Raw genomic sequence first — 16,802 nt, 5'->3', positions numbered from 1 at the left:
TCTTCCCGAGTTTGTAGTTGTTCGTGTTATCTTGATGGGAAAGGAAGGGGAGCGCATGCTCCCCTTTGCGCTCCCACATGGTACTCTGATACAACAATAACTCAGGAATGTTGTTGAACTTCTCTGGCCCTTGATCATGATCGGCCTCACTTTCATATTATCATTTTCCAAGATTTTGCTTTGTAATTGATGAGATATAAATGAGTTACCCCAAGAAGGTGCGGGGACAATATTGGTGTTATCTTGCCATAAGGTCAATCCTGGGGAAGCTTGTGAAATAACTAACGACCATAATTTAGCCAAGGAATAGCCTGGTATCTTATTTGATAGCCCAGAAGTACTGAAATGAAGTTCCGTCGCATGCGTACAAGATTCCATAGCACAAAGTTATCGCCAAAGTCGAATTTGTAATGTGTAACGCATCAGAGGTAATGACCATGTGATTAGCTTAATAGATATGTTTCAGCACGGTTGTGAATGAGTCCGGAATGGATTTCGATGTAATTAATTCGAACATTAATTAATATTAATTTGCGTGGAGCTAAATTTCGTGTGGAGAGTGATATATGTACTTTAATTTTAGACCAACCTTCCAGAACTTATATACATTAAGAACCACGGGAGGTGGTACAGTTGGATTTCTCTTCGTGCAAACATTTAAGAAGTAACTTGGCGAGCTTGCAGATGTTTCCCACCTTGGATTCCCGAACCAACACCATGCTTCAACTATTCTTGACGTCTTTTGCAATCAGGAGCACGCGCACGCATCAACAAGTATTCAGATAAGGTTATTTTGTGCATGAATCTCACACGCATGGATTGTTGACAAGATAACATGAGTCATGCATTACTTGCGGAGAAACGCTCTTGCGTACCATCAGTCATCCAGCTGAACAACTAGACTCCGCAGATCGGACTTGCAAACTGTAAAGCATGTATACACATGCGCATATGTTTCCTATAAATACAACTAGATATGTCGACCATGCTCATTATCTTGTTCTCTCTTAGTTTACTTAAGATGGCACCAATTACTCGTTGCTCTCGTACCACTTCTGCCCCCATCTCAGCCCCCAAACGTTACCCACTACAGTTAACACGTCCAAGGCAATGGATTGTCCTGAAATAGCTCCCGAGCATCCACCCAATGATAGCGTTCATAGCATAGAGACAGTACCTCTCATCTCTGTTACGCCGCCTTCAGCTGATAGGCAAGCACAGAGCGACACGCTTCAGTCAGAAGGGGCGCAGTGCAACAATCTTACACCTACTGCACTTGACGATGAGTTAGCTGTGTCCAGTGATACTTCAACCACTCCTGACAGTACACCCGCCTTGCCTGGTCCTGGTCCTGGTCCAATGGCTCTAGAGCTTCGATCCGGCAAGAACATGGACGCAGATCCTGCTCCTTGCAAGTTACACACCCTGCCAAACATTACCAAGGTGTCGCATGTGATTCAAATCAAGGATGTAGCTACTCCCAACGAAACTGCACAGGAGCCATCTGAAGGTAGTGCTCCAAAACTGTACATTCCAGCAATTCCGTACTCACGTACATTAGGCGCAGCTATCGCTAATACGCGCGCTCAAGGAGCTGCCTTGCGCGAGCACCGGCGCAAGAATCCCATTATCAAAAGCCCCCCACCTTCATCTACCAGTCAATCCACGCTTGATCGTTCGCTGGTACCCCAAAGCGGCATTACTGGGAATCGCCTTGTTGACAGTGTAATTGATGATCTACAGAACTCTTGTTACTGTCTCTGGGTTGGTGATGCTAAACAAATTGTCAAGTCTTGCGAGTGGGTAAAGAATACAGTGACTAACTCGTACACTTTGATGTGGAAGAGCGATTGTCCACTTAAACCTACAGGAGGGGATGGGACCGCCTTAGTTGGGTGGATTGGGCAAGTGTCAGGCAAGCTCTCCAAGCTAACACCGGATGCGGGGTGGACATATCCAAGTGTAAGCAAGCTCTAAAATTCAAGCATAGGGTTGTTTCTTACAGAACATGCAACAGAATCAATACAATGCTGGGCTTTGCGACAAAAAGCGCACAGTCAGCTTAGGCCGACCAGATGTGGCCACTCGATTCCCTCATCAAATATGGGACACCCAAGTGAAGGGTGTTACTGCAATTCAAGAGCATGGTCGGCGGCTTGCCAACGCAAAGAGCCCAGTTACTATGATAAGCTCTTTCTATGAGCCAGAGAACGATTGCTTTTGCGCACGAACTCCCATGTTTCTAGTATGTACTACTTTCTTGAACGTAAGACCATATATTAATTGTTTAACACAATTGTAATTGTATGTCACAGCCTCCTCCTGTCCTAGTTGTTGATTCAGATGATGAGGACTTGCAATCTCACAATGAAGGGGAGGAGTCTTATGACGATGAACAGGATAATGGTAAGGCATGATTCTACTAATGTTTCCAAATGGTTATAGTAACATATGTTCAGAGATTCCACCTACTCATTGGCACCCTACTTGGCAGATTACTTTGCCACGGGTGGAAGCACTAATAGAACAATTGTCTGAACAAGGCTATCAACCGCAGATCATTAATGCACGCAATCGATTCAACAAGCTTATTCACCCAAACAACGTTTATGCAACCTTGAATGGTACAATTGCTTACGTCTATGCAACTCTTGAGAAGCAATTATTTACAAGTTCAAAGTATCCGGGGGGCAGGGCATGGCGATTCTCTGCTAATCTTGTTCAAGTCCAAGCATTGAAGGCACCTCCAGCTCCAAAACCATCATCTTTGAAACGCAAGGCACACAGCTATAATATGTCCAATATCTACAAGGAGGGACATGGAACTGAGGGGGGATCCAGTTCAAAGCGAGTGAAGTTTTAGTGCTCTATGTCACAATAAGTTCCATTTTGTTTGAGTTAACACAATGAATGTTTTGATTGTATGTACAAAGTCAGACAAAACACAAGTGCCTAGGCTGAAAAGGTTATAGCAATTTGAATCAATGTAAATAGAACATTAGATCTCCCATAAATGAATTTGATTGAAATGGGAACTACTTGCTAGGGTGTGTGGATTGGGGCCTGCAGGCACTTCTAAAATCTTGGTTGCATGAAGTCTGGAGAGGCAGGCTACCCACCTCTCTTGCTCTCTAAATACATTCTAAACATTCCAGGGTCCAATTCTATTATATATCTCATGTACATACACAACTTCCAAATAAAATAAATCCATCTCAACTAGCGCATATATTTCCTGGAAATTGGTCAAATTACCTTTTGTAACTCTGAGTATAAGAGGTTTGGGTAATGGCCTGGGACACAGCCACCAGCATCACAAAAACCTCCAAAATCTCTGGAGACTGGACTTGTCTCCCTTGGTCTCCATAGATCTCTAGAGAGTATAACACTGCAAAATTCATTGGAGATTGCAAGCCCAAAATGTTCAAGAAGCATAAACAAGGTTACCATGAGTATCTTGTTTAAGCTTCTCAAGTGTTTTGGGGTCACAAGCTCCAATGGACTTCACAGGGAACTACTATAATGAGGTATAGGTATTGCCACTTTCTGATTACATAAATGTGTTTTATATCACTGATTATAATAGTTATACTCTCTGAAGATCCCCAGAGATCTAGGGAGACAAGTCTGGTCTCCAGAGATTTTGGAGGTTTTTGTGATGCTGGTGGCTGTGTCCCAGGCCATTACCCAAACCTCTTATACTCAGAGTTACAAAAGGTAATTGGAATAAAGCACATGGAGTGCATAGCATTTTTCCAATTACTTTTTCTAACCCCAAGTACGTCTCCAAAATGCAAATATGGCTTCCATTGATGTAATTAACCTTCAATGTTAGATTGATATCACTATAATAGACATGGAAATGTCCTCTGAATTAACCCCCAACACATTTTAAAACATTAGAAATTTCAATGTTGTATTGAAGGCTGTTGTGACTGTGACCAATTTTCTTTCTTATTGAGTACAGTATGTAAACACTTGTCCAGAAACACCAAACCTTAAACAGGCACACTTCTTGATTATCAAATGTCCCAATTGCCAAGGCCCAAACTACTGGGGACTTTCAGGGCCCTAGCCACTGGATTCTTCCAATGATCTATTCCACCTGTTTTTCCGTTGTTTCAGCTGACTGAGAGTTCTAGAAGAAAGAGAAGGTTACAACGTGTCAGCAATCTGACCTAATTTGAGTCCAAGAGTATATTCACAGGGTGCGCTTGATTTTGATATCCAGGGTGCTTTCAAATTGGAAAGGTACTTAAGCTCAAGGTTTGTCCAATTTTTGCACCAACATCCCATACCTAACCTGCATTGTACTGCAATCTTGGCTCTTGATCTTACCAATTGTTATTTTTACTAAAATGCTTCTCCAACCACCCTCTTCCACTGGTCTTACTGTAACTGCCACATCATCCCCTTCCTACACTCCCAGAGCTGACCCAAACTTCTGGTACACCATGGTATTGTGTGGAGTCACTGTGTTTACTGGGCTACTAGTTGTACTTTGCCAATTCAAGCTCATCATTTTTATGGTCCCTGGTAGGAAGGTGGGGGTGCAGTACCAGAGCGCTGGTAGTGAGGTGAACCTGAATCCTATTGTACCTGGGCGGTTCCTTTTCCCATTCCCAGTGTATGCCTTTATATGGCATGGTGGTTTTAAGGTGGAACCTTTTTTTATCCGCAGGTACCATATCTGGACAATCATGGAACTTGAGCGTCAAGCAGGATTAGAAGCACCTACTTATGAACTAGATGTAACTGCTTTTTATAGGAGTGCCAACCGCCCTGCACTTCCTACCCCCGCTCTTCCTACCCCCGCTCTTCCTACCCCCGCTCTTCCACCCCTTCTTCCACATGCCTGTGTTACTAGAGCCCCTAGAAGTGCCCAACTTCCTGCTAGATCAATCCCAACATTCTTCCACTGCTTCCAACCTCAAAACATCCAGACCCAGAGAGCTACAGATATGGAAGGCCTAGACTACAACCCAGATGAAGTAAGCAATGGGGAGCATGTGTCCACCCAGACCTACTTTTCCCTGTTCCCACCCCTATTCCCACCAGCTATCCAATCCCAGGATCATGTACATGAGTAACATTGTGTCACAACTAAGCTTGGACCTATGATACAAGTAGATTTAAAGTCCGTGGCCCTATCACCAATGGACTATGAAACAGGGTAGAGGGCCAACAAAGGGCCAAGGGGTATGGTAGGGTAGAGGGCAACTAGGCCTGGGTTATGGGTTTCTTAGTAAGGTGCACTGATGGCCAACTAGGGGCCTGGGCAAAGGGTAGGAGTGAGCTTAGGATGAATTGACAAAGAGGTCAAGTCTTGCTATTCCAGCGGCAACTTGACCTAGTTTATATACAAGAGAGAAGCCACATTGAAAACAACAGTACAAAACAGTGAGTCATTTACAATTTCACATCATATATCAAATATGTCATGTGATCTTGATGAGTCATAAATATATACCAAAAAAGGAAACTGTCTCAGAAAAAAGATAGAAAATAGTAGAAAAATGTGTCATGCCAATTAAGGTCATGACACATTGGGAATTTTAAGGTGAGTAACAATTGGCAAGAGTGGAAAATATCTAATCAAGCTCCATAGATCACACAGGCTTTCAATTGTGATTAAGGTTTTTTGTTTGTTTGATCTTGTTTGTCTCCAAATAACCCCCACTCCATATTATTCTATAATTGTAGATATGGCATGTACACACGTGATAGCTGCCCTTGTCTCTTATTTATATTCTGTTTTACGTGTTAGTGTCCGTCAAAATGTACAATTAAAAAAATCCATGGGTGTGTGTGAGCTAAAAGCTCTGATCGATAAGGCCCCCATTTGCTTGCGGTTGACGTTTTATGTCTTTACGGGGATGTGAATTGTAGTTACCATCCTTACCATCTTTTTTGAGCGACATTACTTGTGTGATGAGAATTAAAAAGCCATCTAAAGCAAGGTATGGGTCGCGACACGCGATGCTCCTCAAGTTCCAGTGCGGAAACTGATAAGCAATAAAAGAGGAAGCAGCTTACGGCATCTACATGTGTGCGTGAACGGGGCAATGGGTGCTTCTGTACACGAGGTACACAGCCTAAACGCCAATAGAACAGGTATGATGAGCAAAATGGTACAAGGGGATGGATGTACACCTGCACAGGACCAAAGTGGACGAGCAGAGATAAAATGTGAAAGCATGAAGAGTGTGACTACCAACTCCCCACCACAGCAGTGACTATTTTGCCTGAAGAGTACAATACGGATCCCAGGTGCATAAATCCAGGCAGAACTCGACCAGCTCAGTCTACTTGTTCGGTCCTAGTGATTGAGGTGCAGACAATTGTTCGGATAACTGAAGAGGGGCGTAAACCACTGCGGACTGAAGGATAAGGGATTGAATAGTAGACTCGGAGCATGATGGAAAGCACACATCCAAATAAGAAAGAGAGCACAGATTGTACACCTGAGGTTGAATCGGCAAGTAAAAGTGTAGAATAAATATCATACTGGGGTGGCCTGAACTTATGCTGGAACTACAGGGCAAGAGCGGATCAGAGCAAGCTTTGGAGCATAGCGAAGAAGCCGGAGAGAAACACAAAGCGATAGAAGCTAGCACGGATACACCTCTGAGTGAGTGGTGAGAGTCAGCTTGGATACATTGTCTATATGCCAATGCGTATAATCACAGATTACAAGGAGCTAGCCGAGTTAGCATCTTCTCATCGTAGGGAGTTTCAGCGCTACGGAAAGCTAGACAACATTGAGAAGGCTATAGAATATGACGACCAGGCTCTATCATTGATTCCTTACGATGATTCTGCCATAGCAGGTCAACTTGCTAAGCTTGGGGTAGACTACAGTGAACGATTCAAGCGCACGGGTGACATGAACGACCTCGCAAAGTCAATGGAGTACAAGTCTCGTGCGGTTGAGCTGACCCCCAACAATCACCCACACCTACCGCAACAGCTTGCTAATCTAGGAGTGGACTACAATGATCGATTCCAGCGCACGGGCGACATGAACGACCTCGCAAAGTCAATGGAGTACTTCTCTTGTGCGGTCGAGCTGACCCCTGACAATCACCCACACCTACCGCAACGGCTTGCTATTCTAGGAGTGGGCTACAGTGATCGATTCAAGCGCACGGGCGACATGAACGACCTCGCAAAGTCAATTGAGTACTTCTCTTGTGCGGTCGAGCTGACCCCCGACAGTCACCCGCACCTACCGCAACAGCTTGCTAATCTAGGAGTGGACTACAATGATCGATTCCAGCGCACGGGTGACATGAACGACCTCGCAAAGTCAATGGAGTACTCGTCTCGTGCGGTTGAGCTGACCCCCGACAATCACCCACACCTACCGCAACGGCTTGCTATTCTAGGAGTGGGCTACAGTGATCGATTCAAGCGCACGGGCGACATGAACGACCTCGCAAAGTCAATTGAGTACTTCTCTTGTGCGGTCGAGCTGACCCCCGACAGTCACCCGCACCTACCGCAACAGCTTGCTAATCTAGGAGTGGACTACAATGATCGATTCAAGCGCACAGGCGACATGAACAACCTTGCAAAGTCAATGGAGTACAAATCTCGTGCGGTCGAGCTGACCCCCGACAATCACCCACACCTACCGCAACGGTTTGCTAGTCTAGGAGTGGACTACAGTGATCGATTCAAGCGCACGGGTGACATGAAGACCTCACAAAGTCAATTGAGTACTTCTCTCGTGCGGTCGAGCTGACCCCCAACAATCACCCACACCTACCGCAACGGCTTGCTAGTCTAGGAGTGGACTACAGTGATCGATTCAAGCACACGGGCGATATGAACGACCTTGCAAAGTCAATGGAGTACTCGTCTCGTGCGGTCAAGCTGACCCCCGACGATCACCCACACCTACCGCAACGGCTTGCTATTCTAGGAGTGGACTACAGTGATCGATTCAAGCGCACGGGCGACATGAGCGACCTTGCAAAGTCAATGGAGTACAAGTCTCGTGCGGTTGAGCTGACCCCCGACAATCACCCACACCTACCGCAACGGCTTGCTAGTCTAGGAGTGGGCTACAGTGATCGATTCCAGCGCACGGGCGACATGAACGACCTCGCAAAGTCAATGGAGTACAAGTCTCGTGCGGTCGCACTGACCTCAGATGACCACCCAGATCTGTCTCGACACCACTTCAGCTTATCACTCTCTTATTTTACCCATTATGACCATACTAGCTATAAACCCTCCTTATCCAGCGCCATGCTTTCTCTTCGCACAGCTGCCCAGCTATTAGCTGGACCGCCACAAAACAGGTTCATGTATGCGCTTGAATGGGCACAGCGCGCTGCAAAACATAACCCCGATGATTGCATGGAAGCATATAGAACTGCAGTCAATCTTCTGCCCCAGTTCATATGGCTGGGTGCACCTACAGACCAGCAGTACCAGGACCTACTGATGGCCGAGGATCTAGCTGTCAACGCAGCATCGACTGCGATCCTCTCCTCCGCATTCGATGTCGCTCTTGAGTGGCTAGAGCATGCACGGTGTGTGGTCTGGAGCCAGAGCCTTGCGCTTCGCTCGCCTCTTGACCGCCTTCACAAATCCCACCCGGACATAGCTACTCAGCTTCACACGATATCAAACGCCTTGCATCAGACTGATACTGAGTCTTCCGCATCTCGTAAGCTCACGCCCGAGCTCAAGACATCGATTGACCGGCACGACTTAGCTATAAGCTATAATCGCTTATTGACTCAGATCCGCACTTTGGACGGGTTCGAGGACTTTCTTCTGCCCATGAGGTCGGTTCGGCTCATTGATGCTGCCCGGAGCGGGCCCGTGATTGTGATCAACTGCAGCGAACGCTGCTGTGACGCACTTGTCATCATTCCCGGCCAAGTTACTATCAGCCACGTCCATCTTCCTAACTTCACAAAGAAGAAGGCTCAAGAAGCTCGTGACAAGATGGAAGCGTCACTTTGGAACAAGAACCTTCGCGAGCGTGGGGTCAGACTCATACCAGTGCCAGGATACAAAGATGGGTTTGCCAGCGTGCTACTTGATCTCTGGACCGACATCGTCAAGCCAGTGTTGGACTTTCTTGGGTATATGGTATGGTCACCTCTACGATTTATTTTTCTCCTCGCTGACCGTACCTGCGCAGGAAAGCGTGCCAGAGAGCGGCTCGGACTTGCCACATGTCACCTGGTGTCCCACCGGCGTACTATCCTTCTTGCCACTGCATGCTGCTGGTGACTATGGTCAGCCTGGATGCAGAGTATTCAACTATGTCGTATCGTCATACACGCCCACGCTTACTGCTCTTCTCGCATCTACCCCGAGTATACTCAGCAGCGCCCTCGAGTGCTGGCAATCGGTCAAGCAAACACACCCAAGCACACCCTACCTGGCACGACTACCGAGCTCGAGCTCATCAAAGCGCATACACAAAGCAAGGGCGAGTACTCGCAGCTCATAGATAGCCAGGCGACGACAGCCGCCGTGCTCGATGCTATGGATGAGCATGACTGGGTGCATCTTGCCTGCCATGCTCATCAGAACGTCATAAACGCTACCAAGAGCGGGTTCTTCCTACACGACGGCACACTCGATCTGCTGCGATCAACCGACGGTCTTTCAGGAACAAGGGGCTCGCGTTTCTGTCGGCTTGTCAGACCGCGACAGGCGACCATAAGCTGCCGGACGAAGCGATACACCTTGCGTCGGGCATGCTGATGGCTGGGTATCCGAGCGTGATTGCGACAAGGTGGTCGGTGAAAGATGCGGACGCGCCGTTCATAGCAGACAGAGTATATGGGAGCTGATGAAGGAAGGAAAGGTGGGGAATGGAGAGGCGGGTCGGCGCTGCACAGTGCTGTCGCTGCGCTGCGTGAGAAGGTGGGAGAGGAGGAGTTTGGCGATGGGCATGCTATATCATATTGGATCGTAGGATGAGGCTAAGAAACGGAGATTCCTGCTAATGTACCTTCCAAGTGAATTTCTTGAGTAGCTGTCATGTAACATACTGAGTATGGTATGATGTAATCTATTTGTTGTATTCATGCGTGCTTGAATTGACCTTGATATCTCATGTTTCATGCGATTGTCACGCGCCAAAATGAACAAAACAGAATGCCCTTAAAATAATATTTATCATGTACTACCAGTCATTTTTGATTATCACCGTCCATATTTAACGCACATGTGTCCAATAGCTACAAGATGCCTTCACCAGATACCGGCAAAACAGAACTTCTCCCCCGCCAAATAAACGCCTAGATACCTTCGAGATCGATATACTCTGGAGATGGCGTCCTCTTTGGTCTAGAGGCGTCGCGCGGTGTTCCAAAGTTACCGTTCTCCTCGTCGACAGTTATCGCTATTTGTCCTTGAGCACCGGGCCCGATCCCGTTCCTCGATTTGGTGGATTTCTGGCGACTTGGAGTCATACTTAGGGTTGAGCGCGCTTGCATCGATTCACCAAGACCGGAAATCGGCATTTTATCCAAAGCCCGACGAACGACTTCATCAATACTCCGTGTCTTGTCGCAAGACCCTAGAATATTTTTGGCCTTTGTGGGTTTAGAGGCACGCTGATAGCTCGCAACCGATGCATTTTGCCTTCGTGATGGGTGAGCGGGTTCCGAATCCTCTGTGTCGCAATCCACTGCATCCATTTCGGCCCCAAAATCCTCGACGTCGGAATCAATCACCCTAGCCTTCTGGACATTACGCCTAGTCGCTCGAGAAGTAGACTTGGCGCAACTTTTCGGGGCTGTTGATTTGACAGTGCGTGCCTTTCGAGGAGATCCACTAATTTGCAGAGCATTTATATGGCGAGAGAGGTCATCAACTGCCTGAGCACTTGCTTCTTGATCGTTGTCTTCTGGGTCTTGTCCCAAGTCAGGTTGTTGCAGACCACCACGAGCCCGACGGTAACATCCCCGAACGACATCACCCCATAGTGTATATTGCTCGCAGGCTTTGCAGATACCGCCTCGAGGAATCAACCCCGGAGGGTTGGATGGGTGTTTGATGAACGACCGAGCCAGGCAGTCTAAATGTGAAATTGCGGTACAGTCTCCTCCGGGGCAAAGTGCTATACGTAGATGATCCTAAGAACCGATAATTGATTGCCATCGAGACAGGTAACCTGAGTTGCTCACCACGCGCTTGACGTCGATTTCTGAGCTACATATACAACACGACAGCTGAGTCTGTTGGTTCACAAGTGACTGGTACTTATGGATGTGCGATGAATTGAACTTGGCTGTACACTGTGAGCATCAAACTCAAAAAGATCACAAGGAACATACTATCTTTAACGTCGATTGGACCTGTACGCATCTGGGTACGTCGAGAGACGGGAACATACGCTCTCCCGTCTACACCTTCGAGTTCGACCGAAACCGTCGATCCTTCGGGGAGCGGCCCGTTCGTGTCTACCCTGCAAATCTCGTCCCATATATTTTTGGCCTCGTCAGTAAAGATCTTGACATGCAGTGGCCATGTACTGTAAGGAGCAACGCTCAGCATTGTGTGTGCAACACTGGAAGGGTCATTAGCTCTTGTAGCCCTGTCAAGTATGGAAACGTACAATATTTTGGTTCTCAGAAAATTCGCTTGGCTGTCCTGTTTGAAGATCTGAGAGTAATTGTTCTCACCTCGAGTTGTTTCAGGGACACGGAGATGCCTGGACCGGTATGGATGCTGCCATGCCCATTCAAACTTTGGAAGACTCATTCCATTGTATTCGAGGCAGAGACAAGTATGGGCGAACCTGGAGAGCAGCAAGTTTGGAAGGGAAACCATACACTATCATAGTCATGACCCATGGGCGACCTCGTCGAGTTTTGTAGGCGCCCTGTGTTAGCTCCCCGTTATGCTGCCGAATTCGACGCGGGGGGTCTGGGGTGCTCCCAACATAGGTAGAACGCGAAGATTTGGATTTGACAGACCGAAGTAAATAACAAGCGTAAAACAGCTAGCAAAGTTGCTCAATCAGCGCTTGGAGCCTAAACGAGTCTCGATTTTATCGCTCACCGGAATGGTGTGTTGGTCCTCACCCAACGTGGTCCGAGAGGCCATCTTCGAAGGTGCCTTTCCAGAGGCGATTATAAGTGGCGTATATCCTGGGCCTTGGGGCGGCGCTGCTCTTCACGATAGAAGATGAGGCAACAAACGCTTCGATCGCGCCTTGATGCGCGTTCCAAAAGTCACGTGGTCTGAGGGGTCGCGTCACCTCTCTACCGCGACGCCCTCTTTGCACGAATATAAAATCTCGAAATTTCCGTCATGCCAAGCTCCCTGCCCGCTGCCTGACTCCTCCCATTCAACTCATAGACACTCCAGTAGTAGGCCGTTTATATATGGAATTTGGTCGAGTCGTCTATGATCTAAATACAGCTGATATATGAATTGGATTCCACCCTTCACTTATCTCACATGTACAATGCATGGGAGATGTTCCTTTCGTCGCTATCCTCTATCCGATCGAATATTTCGAGCTCCGATAGGATTATAATGAAGGACAATATATTAATTGAATGAAATCATAAAGTTCGACCCAGGCCTAACGTATCTGAAATTCTTGGCCATCGCATACAGAATAATATGATCATACATTATTGAAGCGCAAACCATCAGGGAACACTTTACGCAAAACCATTCAAACCATTCAAAGGGGGATTAACGTTTGTGCGTTCTAATTTTACATCGTGGTCGAGGGCGTATTCGCTTGCATTGCGGTGTTGTACCACCTTCAGCTCGCGGCGCTGATCCCACCCCGCCGAGAATGGCTTGGTTGCTTTGCCAGTTGAGTGCATCCGAAATGATTCAAGGGACATGGGCGAAGAATGAAAGAAGCGTCTCTGTTACCTGGGTTTATGTAGGCTATGATATACTATGCCCTCCGGATGAGGATTAGCATGAAATCCAATGTAGGGTGTGGGTGAAGCAACGACGCCTCCTCCCCTACGATCTTCTAATTCGCTATCGGTTTAATATTGATGCCCTGGAAGACTTGTCTCCCCCATGGCTCAATAGAGTCAAGCTAGAATTTCGTAGCTTTGGTTTTCAAATTTTGAATCGATCAGAGACCCTTTGTCACGCCTGCTAATAGGAGCCAGTCAGGAGCCCCAAAGCTGATACTCACATCCGCCAACCGACGTGGGATGAACGGGTGGACAAATAGGCGAGCAGTGTTGTTCTCCGGCCAACACCTTATTCGGACCAACTTAAACCGTGGTGGCCGCCCTTACGTCCAAAGTGATTGCTGCCGAAATGGGCTATATTCAAGTTGCCGCTCAGTCGCCTTGATCTCTGGTAGCCTTAGCGCAGACTTTTTACGGTTGCAACTTACTTGGAACAGAGAATAGATATGTTCTGTATCATATTTAGAATAAATTGACGAGGTAACGGTATGACGTATGTGGGCGTCCCCAAATCCTCGGTCATATTTTGATGAACTCGTGGTATCGATTAAACGTTGATCGGGAATAAAGGTGTAATATCCACAAATGGAGAATACCGGAGCGAACTAACTCGAACTCGTGTTGCTCTTCATTCGCGATTGGCTAGCTGGCCCTAAGCGTTCGCATGATAACCCCGCACTGCTGTTGTTAGGCCCTCACTGGCCGAAAACTTAGCCTGTCGTAACGTCAGCGCAGAAAGTGAATATAAACAATCAGCCATTGCTAGGTTCGACGGTGACCTCAATGGACCAGACCGACTTTGATGGTATGTAATATATCATTTAATCCAGCTTACCCTTGCTCACAGTATCCCAGTTATTGTGGTTGGGGGCGGAATTGCTGGATGTGCTACGACCTTGTCCCTGATGCGCTCGGCCCCAGATGCCACCTTTGCGCTTATTGATAACGCTAACCCAGCCCGTTTCAAGGTGAGCCAAGTCTAGGTTTTCTATCGAAGAATGATATGCTGATATTGGGAGCTGCAGATTGGAGAGTCGCTGCCTGGCGAATCAAGACGATTCTTACATTATCTATCTCCCTCAATCGCAGAGCGTCTAGATCAAAACATCGCAAAGGGAGTTCATACACGCTCCAGAGTAAATGCCTCTGTGTGGCAATCCCGGGACTTGCAGGAGACACCCGCGTCCATTGATCCCTCTGGTGAAAGCTGGCATATCAACCGTGCCTCATTTGAAGAGGATCTACGAGCTTACGTTCGTTCGGTTTGCAATAATGGGAGCACCACATCATCCAAATTAATTAACGCAAACTTCAAGTCAGTCCTTAGGAACTCTGATGGGTGGACACTTGTCGTACGTTCTGAATCCGGTGAAGAACATACTCTGCGCGCAAAGTGGCTCATCGATGCGTCCGGACGAAAGGCTACTGTCGCACAGAAAGTGGGTTCGCGTTTCTGAACACGTATCACTTGATTTTTGACACTACTCCTCCCAGCTTGGCGCAAAGACAGTCAAGGCTGATAGTTTAATTGCATTTTATACAGTCTTTTCGTCAACAGACGTAGATCCAGACTATCGCACACTTGTCGAGGCCACGGAAACTGGGTGGTGGTACAGCTCTCAGCTTTCCGACCAAAAGCGCGTTGTCGTATTCCATACCGATGACTGTGACGCCCCCGCGAAGGTTGCCCGGCGACTGGATGGATTTATGGATCTACTGCACGCAGACACGTGCATGTATCGAAGATCATCACAGATGTGGACTACCGGCCAATGGCAGGTAACAACATGAGCTATCCGCAATGTACGGCAGCTGGGTCCTCGTTTTTGTCGCCGTACGGGGACAAAGACAGTCAATGGTGTGCTGTTGGCGATGCTGCAATTGCATTCGATCCGCTTTCATACCAAGGAATGATAACAGCTTTGCACATGGGATGCACGTAGGTATAATGCTGGCCAGGCAATTATCGCCAAGCACAGAGTTACGCGAGTCGTTTAACTTTAACTCGATAAAGAACATATTTGACACGGTCCGAGATGATTACGAGCAGAAGAAGCAATTGCATTATGCTCGCTCTATATATGATGGAGAGTTCTGGGCGCGGCGTAAATAGAAAATCGCTATATGTACCATATTTTTACCTATTGAATGAAAATCTGCATGTATCTGAACGTGCGTACGTTTTCAGTAAGAAAATCCGTAGTAATCCTAGCACGTACACCGATCGGGCGGGAGGAAAGAAGCATACGCGCTAACGTCTTAAAGTATATAATTAAGTCAAACCAGCCGTTTATTGCCACACAACTATTCTGTTTATTGAGGATATCTCTATTTTATCCAATATCCAACATTCTCACTACCTGGCACTTTTTTTGGATCTTAGTATAGTCATGTTGTTGTTAGACTGCAAATGCTGGGGCAGGCCGCGCGAACAAGATAGAAAGATGTACCGGTCACAGTGTACACGAGCGATCGAGACGAGAAAGAGAGGAACTAGAACTACAACCAAGAAAGTAAATAGAACGGGACCGCGAGAGTGCATATAAGAAATCTGAGTATATGTTCAGTGGGCCTGAAGTCATATATCATACTAGACTGAACTAAACGAAACTACTAGTAGGGTACGAATGATTTGGTGAATACCGCGAGCCCTTCTCCCTTGTCCATGACTTGGATCACCTTGCGAGTATCTACTATGCACACTCAAACCCCTAATTGGCACGCAGAATAACATCAAGTAGATTCACAGTATAAACGTATTCGTGTGAGCATTTCTTCCCTTTGTCCTTTTATACCACAGGTATCGGCTGTTATTTACATATATTCAATTATGCGGGTCTTGGTCCTTTCTCACATATTGACATGTTCTACTTCTATCCACTCTACTTTATCCACTCAACAACAGCAATATATTCGTTATACGAGATGATATCATCATACATTATTTCAAAACTCAAGACGATGTGCTCCACCCTCGATGCAGACTGGAAAAGAAATTGTCCTAGGTTGCTATTGGCCAAGATACCCCATGCAACCTCTCTCCCAATCTATAGTTGACCTGTTTATATTTTAAAGGACAAGACATTAATATAAGTCTGTGTGAACTGTGATAAGTCGTACCAAAGGATTCAGATATTCAGGCCTTCGTCCAAATTAGAGGGCTAACTCTTCAACGGTGCCGTCCCACCTATTCCCGGGAGCTAATCAGTAAGCATGGTAATCTATTTAAAGCATACGTACCAAGGCTTGCCGGGGCACAGATTAATCATGGTAGGGTTGGTAAAGAAATCTTCAGTTAGTGCCTCAACAACCGGAACTTGAGAGTCCGTGGTGCCATCCCACCTATTTTTAGGGGCTAGTCAGTAAGTATACTAGCCCAGCTAAGATATACGTACCAAGGCCTGCCGGGGCATAGATTAGTCATGCTAGGATTGGTGAAGAAATCTTCAGTTAGTGCTTCAGCGACGGGGGTTTGTGACTCCGTGGTGCCATCCCACCTATTCTCAGGAAATAGTCAGTAGTCATGCTAGCACAGCTAAGGTATGTACACGTACCAAGGCCTGCCGGGGCACATGTTAGCCATAGTAGGTTTGGTGAAGAAATCCTCCGTGAGGATGTCAACAAAGGTAGATTGCTGGGACAGGATGCTCATGGCTACTTGAAAGTTGCTTAGATCTGAGGTCTCTCCTACCGCGGTGGTCTGTTTTTATATCCTGACTCGCTGTTTTGCTTGGGTCACAAGTCCCGCGCGTCAAAGTCAGGGTATCAATGCAACGCAAGTTGCGTACAGAGTACAGTGCCGTAACTCCGTCAACGTGCCCAATTCCTTTGCACACTGTTCAGCGATCACTAAGTTCTCAATGCAATGGG

General features: G+C 46.9%; 5 protein-coding genes across 5 annotated transcripts; 3 read left to right on the top strand and 2 right to left on the bottom strand.

The window, feature by feature from the left end:
• Window positions 1-1,110: 1,110 nt before the first annotated feature.
• RhiXN_10999 (uncharacterized protein) lies at window positions 1,111-2,863 on the top strand (the record flags this gene model as incomplete). Its single annotated transcript, XM_043330814.1, has 4 exons — window positions 1,111-1,962; window positions 2,006-2,245; window positions 2,316-2,406; window positions 2,460-2,863. The coding sequence occupies 4 exons, from the start codon at window positions 1,111-1,113 to the stop codon at window positions 2,861-2,863; spliced, it is 1,587 nt and encodes a 528-aa protein (XP_043186159.1).
• A 1,495-nt stretch (window positions 2,864-4,358) lies between these two features.
• RhiXN_10998 (aromatic di-alanine and TPR containing protein) lies at window positions 4,359-9,954 on the top strand (the record flags this gene model as incomplete). The annotated part of the gene is made up of 9 exons (XM_043330813.1): window positions 4,359-4,627; window positions 4,682-4,991; window positions 6,541-6,631; window positions 6,690-7,660; window positions 7,714-9,111; window positions 9,164-9,277; window positions 9,352-9,631; window positions 9,685-9,752; window positions 9,802-9,954. The coding sequence occupies 9 exons, from the start codon at window positions 4,359-4,361 to the stop codon at window positions 9,952-9,954; spliced, it is 3,654 nt and encodes a 1,217-aa protein (XP_043186158.1).
• A 320-nt stretch (window positions 9,955-10,274) lies between these two features.
• RhiXN_10997 (structure-specific endonuclease subunit SLX1) lies at window positions 10,275-12,845 on the bottom strand (the record flags this gene model as incomplete). Its single annotated transcript, XM_043330812.1, has 7 exons — window positions 10,275-11,114; window positions 11,166-11,269; window positions 11,316-11,548; window positions 11,597-11,727; window positions 11,780-11,983; window positions 12,043-12,154; window positions 12,658-12,845. The coding sequence occupies 7 exons, from the start codon at window positions 12,843-12,845 to the stop codon at window positions 10,275-10,277; spliced, it is 1,812 nt and encodes a 603-aa protein (XP_043186157.1).
• Window positions 12,846-13,715: 870 nt separating this feature from the next.
• RhiXN_10996 (uncharacterized protein) lies at window positions 13,716-14,875 on the top strand (the record flags this gene model as incomplete). The annotated part of the gene is made up of 5 exons (XM_043330811.1): window positions 13,716-13,737; window positions 13,788-13,900; window positions 13,958-14,371; window positions 14,427-14,615; window positions 14,678-14,875. 5 exons carry the CDS (start codon window positions 13,716-13,718, stop codon window positions 14,873-14,875), a joined length of 936 nt encoding a protein of 311 aa, XP_043186156.1.
• Window positions 14,876-16,085: 1,210 nt separating this feature from the next.
• On the bottom strand, window positions 16,086-16,584 carry RhiXN_10995 (uncharacterized protein; the record flags this gene model as incomplete). The annotated part of the gene is made up of 4 exons (XM_043330810.1): window positions 16,086-16,119; window positions 16,173-16,274; window positions 16,328-16,429; window positions 16,487-16,584. The coding sequence occupies 4 exons, from the start codon at window positions 16,582-16,584 to the stop codon at window positions 16,086-16,088; spliced, it is 336 nt and encodes a 111-aa protein (XP_043186155.1).
• Window positions 16,585-16,802: the final 218 nt, after the last annotated feature.

This window comes from Rhizoctonia solani, chromosome 14, assembly GCF_016906535.1.
Source record: "Rhizoctonia solani chromosome 14, complete sequence".
Taxonomy (NCBI): Eukaryota; Fungi; Basidiomycota; class Agaricomycetes; order Cantharellales; family Ceratobasidiaceae; genus Rhizoctonia; species Rhizoctonia solani.
The sequence above is the reverse complement of the archived record's forward strand: the minus strand, read 5'-3'. Positions and strand labels throughout refer to the sequence as shown.